The sequence below is a fragment of the Panthera pardus genome, unplaced genomic scaffold, assembly GCF_024362965.1.
Source record: "Panthera pardus isolate Hobbes unplaced genomic scaffold, ASM2436296v1 HiC_scaffold_3, whole genome shotgun sequence".
NCBI lineage: Eukaryota > Metazoa > Chordata > Mammalia > Carnivora > Felidae > Panthera > Panthera pardus.
The window spans coordinates 17,571,096-17,579,714 of NW_026526876.1; the positions used below are offsets into that span (position 1 = coordinate 17,571,096).

The following is an 8,619-nucleotide window of genomic DNA, read 5'->3' on the forward strand; positions in this document are numbered from 1 at the left end:
CAATCAGGGGATTCATTTCCGGGTGGCGCGGGCGCCATTTTGTGAGGAGGGCTATAAACGGGCGCTGGGGCCGACCGCCCGCCCAGTTGTTTCTCTGGTGGAGTCGGCTCCGTGGGTGGCTCGCTCGCGTCGCCCCGTCCGGCCTCTCCCAGCGTCCCCACGCGGGAGCCGACTGCCAGAGGCGCGGCGCGGCGTCGAGCCGGGCTAGTCCGAGGAAACCGCCGTCTCCGCCGCGCGCGCGGGCCCGCCCGGGGCGTTCGTTTGTCGGCGCGCAGTCGCGGCCCCCGGCCGACTCTCCAGGGCCATGAGTTACGGTCGCCCGCCTCCCGATGTGGAGGGCATGACCTCCCTCAAGGTGGACAACCTGACCTACCGCACGTCGCCCGACACCCTGAGGCGCGTGTTCGAGAAGTACGGGCGCGTGGGCGACGTGTACATCCCGCGGGACCGCTACACCAAGGAGTCCCGCGGCTTCGCCTTCGTCCGCTTCCACGACAAGCGCGACGCCGAGGACGCCATGGACGCCATGGACGGGGCCGTGCTGGACGGCCGCGAGCTGCGGGTGCAGATGGCGCGCTACGGCCGCCCCCCGGACTCGCACCACAGCCGCCGGGGCCCGCCGCCCCGCCGGTACGGGGGCGGCGGCTACGGGCGCCGGAGCCGCAGGTGAGCGGGCCGGGGGAGGGGGGGCGGCGGCGGCGGGCGGGGTCACAAAGGTCCGCGGGACACGTGGCGGCGGGCGGGCGGGCGCGCGGGCGGCCGCGGCGGGGAAATGGCGTCCGGGCGGGCGGGCGGCGCGGTAATGGCGGCCGGGGCGGGCGGGGCGCGCGGCCCGAGGCCCCGCCGGCCGCCCTGACGCCCCGCCCGCCCGCCCGCAGCCCTCGGCGGCGCCGCCGCAGCCGCTCCCGGAGTCGGAGTCGCTCCCGGTCCCGCAGCCGCTCCCGCTACAGCCGCTCCAAGTCCCGGTCCCGCACCCGCTCGAGGTCGCGGTCCACGTCCAAGTCCAGGTCGGCGCGAAGATCCAAGTCCAAGTCGTCGTCGGTGTCCCGGTCCCGTTCGCGCTCCCGGTCCCGGTCCCGGTCCCGGAGCCCGCCGCCCGTGTCCAAGAGGGAGTCCAAGTCCAGGTCGCGCTCCAAGAGCCCCCCCAAGTCTCCCGAGGAGGAAGGAGCGGTGTCCTCTTAAGCAAACGGTAATGTCCGTGGGCGTCCGAGGCGCACGCACCTCCCGAGCGCAGAGATGGGGTTTGCGGTAGCCGTTTGTGGTCCGTGTTGGTAGAAGAGCGACTCCCGACGTCGGGGGCGCGGCTGTGAGCTAACTCGGCTTTGGGAGTGATTCTGAAGAGAGGGGTCTGCAGAGAGGATGTGCGTGAAGCGTAGATAATAATGGCTGTGTCGTGAACTGTTTGAGACCTACTAATGAAAATGACTATTTCTTGCTGTTTTTATCCAACGTCTGCATTTTCCCCCTTTAAAGCTGCGGTCTCCTGTTTGATAAAAGAATATTGGCCAGTATTGCAGATTTTAACTGATTTGGCTGATCCTCCAGGGACCAGTTTCTGTGGGCGTGTATTGGAGCAGGTTTGTCTTTAAATGTTAAAGATGCACTATCCTCTTAGAGAAAACGATCAGTTCAACTATTGTTGTACTGACTGGGACCTCGTATTCTAACGGATGTGGCAAACGAATTGCAAAGCAGAGCAATGAACTTTTGGAACCCCAAAAAAGTTTACAGGTATCGCGCTGGGTGGGGAAAGGATAGTGTGTCTTTAACTCTTAAATTGTTTGGTCCTATTTTTTAAAAGGAAAGGGCCCTAAGTAGCTCGAGATATTTAAAGCCTTTATTCTCAATTGCCAAACGTTTCATTTGAAAGCTAAACGTTTATCGTAAGATAGACTGTCTGATTTCAAGTTTTGGTTTGGATACGGTCCTTTTTTTTTTTCTTTTTTTTTTTTTTTCCCCCCCCGCCCCTCTCTCTTCCCTTTTTTTTCCCCCCTGCCCCCTCCTTTTTCTTTTTCCCTCCCTTATTTCTCACCTTGGTTATTTGGCCAAGATTGCATAAAACACAAATTTGTAAAAGCGGATGGTTAGTCTTTGTGAAAATTTCCCAATTGGGCCTTTCTTTAAAAACACTGATAATGGCTGGGTGGAACCTTTCCGTAACCTACTTGTTTCACCAGAGCCTTAGTCAGTACATGCCTGAAACTGAAACCATGTGCACTTTGGGTAACTTCATAGCGATGGAAGGTAAACTGAACTTTTTTCTTTTCAAACCTAGATGTGTCGGCGAGCAACGTAACTAAAGGAAGACTTGGGGGAAAAGGACCACATACTCAGTCCATCGAAGAGTCCTTGGAACAAGCAACTGGCTATTGAAAAGGTTATTTTGTAACATTTTGTCTAACTTTTTACTTGTTTTAAAGCTTTGCCTCAGGTGGCAAACTTCATTTTATGTGCCATTTTGTTGCTGTTATTCAAATTTCTTGTAATTTAGTGAGGTGAACGACTTCAGATTTCATTATTGGCTTGGATATTTGAGGTAAATTTTCCTTTTTGTTTATATAGTGCTGACTTTTTTTGTTTGAAATTAAACAGATTGGTAACCTAATTTGTGGCCTCCTGACTTTTAAGGAAACGTGTGCAGCCATTACGCACAGCCTAAAGCTGTCGAGAGATTGACTCAACATTGCCTTCATTCCTTAAAATTAAAAAGCTACAAAAGTTGGTGTCAGTTTGTTTGTATATGTTATTTACCTTCAGATCTAAGTGGTGATCTGAACCCAAATTTGTGTAAAGACTTTTCAGGTGAAAAGACTTGATTTTTTGAAAGGATTGTTTACCAAACACAATTCTAATCTCTTCTCTTGTGTATTTTTGTGCACTAGGCGCAGTTGTGTAGCAGTTGAGTAATGCTGGTTAGCTGTTAAGGTGGCGTGTTGCAGTGCAGAGTGCTTGGCTGTTTCCTGTTTTCTCCCGGTTGCTCCTGTGTAAAGATGCCTTGTCGTGCAGAAACAAATGGCTGTCCAGTTTATTAAAATGCCTGACAACTGCACTTCCAGTCACCCGGGCCTTGCATATAAATAACGGAGCATACAGTGAGCACATCTAGCTGATGATAAATACACCTTTTTTTTTCTCCCCTTCCCCCCAAAATGGTAAATCGGATCATCTTCATGTATGAACTTAAATGCGGAAAATGTTAAGGAAGCAAATGGTTTGTAACTTTGTAAGTACTTATGACATGGTGTATCTTTTTGCTCATGAATATTCTGTACTATAACCGTTGTTTCTGTAGTTTAATTAAAACGTTTTCTTGGTGTTAGCTTTTCTCAGAATATGTCTTGGTCTTTTTTTCCCGTTTATTTGAAAGACCTGTGCAATTATCTTGTGAATTGTTACCGACTGTTGTAGTATGAAAGCGAAATGTTTAGTACTTGACCTTTTTTCCCCTAAGTTAAAAAGTGGAAACCCCGTTTCAGCACCCACTACCCCTAAAATCCATGCTCTAAGGTAGCACTTTTGTGGAGGTTGTGGGTTACCCCCCTTCTGTCATAGTCTAATTTATGTCGTATTTTTAATGATTTTTAAAGAACAGTCCAAGTCCTTTTTCTTCCAGGTGTGTTTATTTTTGTTTTCATGGCTTTGTAACCCCCGAGTGTTGTCCAGGTGACCCACCACAAATCTTTTCAGGCCGACAGATCTGACCATCTTCAAAGCCAGTGCTTGTACTCACTCCCAAGAAGCTAAAATGGTCTGAGTTCTAATTGGCACGATAGGTTGCAAATCAGTGTTGACATTGCCCCAGAACAGCCTGTATGTAGGTATGATTCAGAGACTGTCCTTTTTTGCAAAGGAGATGACCAGCATTTCAACAGTATGTCTTCCTGGGAGGGCAGATTCTGCTATATCTTCCTTGTCTGCACCAAAAGACTCCAGAGGAATGTGGACACATTTCATATCCCACTTGTAGAGCAAAGCTTCAAGTGACCAGTCAGCACTGAAAAAGAAATAAATTGTTTTTTGGAAATTCTGCTTTTCCTGTTTTGCTTCAGATATATATATATATTTTTTTTTTTTTTTTAAAGGTTTTTGTTTGAGACACAGAGTATGAGCAGGGGAGGGGCAGGGGGAGAGCGAATCCAAGCAGGACCTGAACGTGGGGCTCGATCTCATGGGCCCCGGGAGATCGTGACCCGCATGGGGAATCCAATTCAATCTTTAACCCAGAGTACAATTTAGAGTAAAGCCAGGATTACGCAGGCTTACCTTCTTACCTGGTAAGTAGACCACAGTTGGACCTTGGGGTTCTTTTGCATCAAAAAGTATACTGTAGTTAAGATGTCTTCAAAGTCTGGGAAGAAAGGACTTTCCTTAAAAGAACTTAAATCACCTTCGGCCAAATTTATGACTGAAGAGCAAAAACACGTTTACCTTCTGGTTCAAAGAACACATCAGATGCAAGAATGATGTCTTGTGGTGGCAGAGCCAGGAGATCGGGACATACGTGGCCCCACGTTAGTCCTACGACACGCACCTGTGGCAGGTTGTTCATTTCCCGGCTCTGACGGCATATTTCTAGGCAGTGAGGCAGCTCCGAACTGTCGGACAGTATTACCTCGGCGCCACATTTTGCAGCCACGATTCCTGGAAGGCTCACTCCGGCCCCAATCTGATGAATATAAAAGATGGCATTTCAAAGTTTTCCCTAGCATCGCAGGGAATTTGGGGTTTTAGTTTCCCTGAGTACAGGGTCAGGGAGTTCAGTATATTCTTGAGCTCATGTATGCACAGTGTGCCATAGACATTGCCTTTGTATGTGAAGCTTAGGTTTTTGGGTTTGTAGAAATCAAGTGGTGTCTCTTAATTGGATTGAAAGGTTAACTCCCATACGGGGCCCTAAATTCTGCAACTGACAATATTGCTTCCAAATTCCCATGGGCATCTCTGGCAGTTTATTGCTGAATATGCCCCAGGCAGTTTGGACACTAGCGGCATTTAGTTCTCTCACAGTCCATAAAAGAGCTCCTAATTATATGGGACACTGGGTCTCCAGAAGCTTGATGGGTGACTTCCATGCATACAGCCATTCTGGCTGTTACTACCAATTGTAACCTCTTTTATGTGGCTCTAGCCTGACCGATCTTCAACAGGGTTCATACTAAAGGGGATTTTCCAGTTGGGACTTCAAAGGGCTGAAGTCTTAAGCATACTAAGGAATAACTAAGGAATGCCTTTAGTGTCTATTTGGTTGAAGCACAAGTTTCCCATTTTCCAGTTTTAAGGCCAGGTGGGGAGATTCTCAATCCGAATGTCTACAAATTGCCAGATACAGCATGCCAAGTGCCTTCACGCCATTCATTTACGTGGTTCTGCAAAAGTTCAGAGGGGTGACAAGTTTTGGATTTGTCTTCAGCCTTAGGGTTTAAGCATTGTACCATCTGCAAACTTGACAAAAGTTTTTTTCTCTAAGCCGTCAGTGGTCTCAAGTGGAGTGATAAGGAAAAGTAGACACTCAAGATTTCCAAAAATGGAAAGGGCCGTTTTTTGAGAAACTGCGCATGTCACAGTAGACCCCAAATGACCCAGTTGGGACACCCTGGGAAGAGGGCCTTAGGGATTCCTTCCATACCAAGATTCTAGAACTGAAATTAGTCAATCAATGGGCTTCACTTAGAGTAAGGGTCGGCAAACTGTAATGGGCCAGATGATAAGTATTTTAGTCTTGGTGGGTCTCCTGTGGTCTCTGGTATACGTTCTTTTTTTACACAACTTAAAATGTAAAAAGCGTTCTTAGCTCCTAGAACTTACAAGCGGGCCAAGTCATCCGATTTTAAAATATTAAACAAAAGCCGGTAACCGGCACATAGATCTGAACATAGGATTCTTGGAAACCTCAGGGGCACTTGTACCTCTAAGACAGCCTTGCCTGGCAGAGATCTTCTGTGAAACCACAGGTACTGAGCCAGGACCACCGCACAGGGCCACACATACATTCCGTACTGGAGGTGCAGGACCTGAAAAGAATTTTTTGTAAGCCAAAAATAACTCATCTGCTGGAAGTTGGAATATTTATTTTTACAGCAATTACTGAGTGCCTGACACTGGCATCTATTACAAAAACGACGATTCCCTGCTGTAAAGTCCACATCCTACGGGGCATATAAAACTGCAATACCACAGGATAGCCACTCTCATTCACTCAACAAGCATTTATTTCAGGGACTGGGGGTGATTTAGCGGGCTATGGATGTAAAGCTCATGGAATACACATGTACATACCCTACTAGGAAGAGACAAGCCACAAGTAAGCGAATATGTTTTTGGCTGGTGTGGATGCTAACACAACAAAACCGGGTGATGGGAGTGGTGGGGGCAGGGAACAATGGGGGGGGGGGGGGGACAGTGATCACAAGGTGGCTGTCCTAGATAGGGAGAACGGTTCAGACAGCACCCACAGCAAGCGCATGGGGGCTGGAGGCAGGGTTGTGGTAGTACAAGCAGAGGTCAGAGGGAAGGCAGGGACCAGACCTGTGTGGTCTTCTGGGCCACAGGAAGTTTAGCTTTTACTGTAAGTGCAGTAAGAATGTATCCGAGGATTATAATCACAGGCACAATTTGGTATGGTCCTGGGAAACAGGCTAGGGAGACATTCCAGAAGAGGTTTGAGTGCAGCTCAGTTCTGGAGTTAGGAAGGCAGGCAGCATACAGAGCCTTTGCAAAGACACAGAATTGCGAGAGAGGCAAATTAAACGGCTCACGCCTTTGGAACGAGCCTGCCTGAGTTCAAACTCCAGATATGTAACTGACTACCTGTGGGACCTCACCTGCCATTCAGCCTGTCCGTGCTTCAGTTTCCGCCACCGCAAAACACTATCCCATAGAGTGATGGTGGAAGATTCGACGCAAACTTAGTACAGCACCAGGCACAAAATGAGCGCACACCTTGAGCGGTTATTAAAAGACTGCAAAACCGCAAGTCTGTTTTCTAGAGCAAAGGGTGCTGCTAGTGGTTGGAAAGGGCGCTCAAGTTTTCAAAGTACCAAAGGTGAAGGAACTGGAAGTTTGAACTCAAATCATTCAATTCACTCTCCAAAATTTTAGTGCCTAAAATATGCTAGGCACTGGTTCTTAAGTGTAGGGAGTGCATGGTGAATAAAATGCCTGCCCTGGTAGATTTCACCCAAGATACATTAAAGGGTTTCTGATCACAGCAGTTGAGTTTGCCGATTTGGGTGTAAAGAGGTCTTTCTTCTCACACGGAGTATCTTCACCTCCTAAATGCGGGAAGAAATCAAGTGGGTATTTCAACGGGAAGGCATTTAAAAACTATTAGAAACGGTTTCACTCGAGACTTTACCTCCTCTTAGCCATTTATCATCTTTAAAATATTTATTTTGAAACAGAGAGACCGCAAGTGTGAGTGGGGGAGGAGCAGAGAGCGGGAGAGAGAACCCCAAGCAGGCTCTGAGCTGAGATGACGACCCGAGCCCAAACCAAGAGTCGGACGCCCCTTTGAATTGTTTTGCTAATACCTACCTCGCACACTGCTGTTAAAATCTAAACACGGCCACGTCAAAATGCTTCGAAAAACCGGACGCATAAAGTATTACTATTATTACTGAGAGTTTGGGGCAGCTGTAAACCGGAAGGAACGGGTGCCAACCCACGGAACTTTATTCGGATAGTGAGGGTAGAATTCCCGATCCTAGATAAAGCTGAATTAAGAAGCCCTTCTACTAGGTCAAAGGAAGTGGTCGGTGTCCAAAATGTCACTTTTCGGGCAGGAAATATTTGATGCGGAGGGCTCTCTTCCTGGCAGGACCCCCAAGTTTCTTACTTCGAGACTGTCAGAGGGCTTCCCACCGCGATCCTTCCCGCTCAGAAGCCCTTCCTCAGGCAGGGTAGCCGCCAGAGCCCGTCCCCCACCCCCTCCCAACACCCCCCCCCGCCTCCCCCCCCCTCCCCCCCCCCCCCGGGCCGCTGAGAACAGCTCCTGCCCCGGGCGCCACCGCAAGGGGCCGGAGGCGCCCCCCGGCGGGTGCCGCTGCACGCACCTGCGGGACGCTGACCTCCAGCACCGTCCCCTCAGCCCCCAGGCCCGGCTCCTCTGAGAACCGAAAGCGCTGGGCCCGAACCACATGCCCTCGAAGGCCACGCTCGCCCGTGGGGGAGTCGGTGGCCCCCCGGCGGGCCGCGAGCAGCGGAGGGCGCCAGGTTGCCAGGCTGCGCACGCGGGGGACCCCGGGGCCGGCAGGAGCCGCCTCACCGGCGCCACGTGGCCCTTCGCGGGCCCCGTCGGGTCGCCGCAACGGGACAGCAAGGGCGGGGAACACACCCCTCGGGGGACGATGTGGCCGTGCGGCAAGAGACCAAATACCTGGCAGGGAAGACAGGAAAGACAGGTGGCCTCGGCTGCTCGCACGCCGGAAACGGGCGGCGGAGTGAGGGCTCGCTTCCGGAAGTGACGTACACAGCGGAAGCGGGCGCGGGAGAGGCGGGACCGCAGTGAGGAGGTGCCTCCATCGGCCTGACCTTCCCAACATGGCGGCGAGCCGGGGAGTGTGAGGGCGGACCCCGGAGGCGCCCAAGCCAATGGCTCACCGCGAGAGGCCCGGGGGCGGG

The 8,619-nt window shown here is 50.8% G+C and overlaps 2 protein-coding genes across 8 annotated transcripts; one reads left to right on the forward strand and one right to left on the reverse strand.

Moving 5' to 3' along the window:
• The first annotated feature begins 63 nt into the window (after nt 1-63).
• SRSF2 (serine and arginine rich splicing factor 2) lies at nt 64-3,319 on the forward strand. Of its 6 annotated transcripts, XR_008418798.1 has the most exons (4): nt 64-666; nt 879-1,577; nt 2,276-2,377; nt 2,883-3,319. XR_008418798.1 is itself a non-coding variant. In XM_053892965.1 (3 exons), exons 1-2 carry the CDS (start codon nt 305-307, stop codon nt 1,180-1,182), a joined length of 666 nt encoding a protein of 221 aa, XP_053748940.1. In that variant the 5' UTR covers nt 64-304; the 3' UTR covers nt 1,183-1,189; nt 1,474-3,319. The 6 variants fall into 6 exon arrangements, 3 of the variants coding, with proteins under 3 accessions (XP_053748940.1, XP_053748941.1, XP_053748939.1); XR_008418796.1 differs by having other exon boundaries at nt 879-2,377; XR_008418797.1 differs by having other exon boundaries at nt 2,276-3,319.
• Nucleotides 3,320-3,601: 282 nt separating this feature from the next.
• On the reverse strand, nt 3,602-8,459 carry METTL23 (methyltransferase like 23). Of its 2 annotated transcripts, none has more exons than XM_019466090.2 (5): nt 8,052-8,459; nt 5,907-6,011; nt 4,429-4,666; nt 4,264-4,348; nt 3,602-3,994 (listed from the first exon to the last, which is right to left on the reverse strand). In XM_019466090.2, the coding sequence occupies exons 2-5, from the start codon at nt 5,988-5,990 to the stop codon at nt 3,826-3,828; spliced, it is 576 nt and encodes a 191-aa protein (XP_019321635.1). In that variant the 5' UTR covers nt 5,991-6,011; nt 8,052-8,459; the 3' UTR covers nt 3,602-3,825. The 2 variants fall into 2 exon arrangements, with proteins under 2 accessions (XP_019321635.1, XP_019321636.1); XM_019466091.2 differs by having other exon boundaries at nt 5,924-6,011; nt 8,052-8,458.
• Between the last annotated feature and the right edge of the window lie 160 nt (nt 8,460-8,619).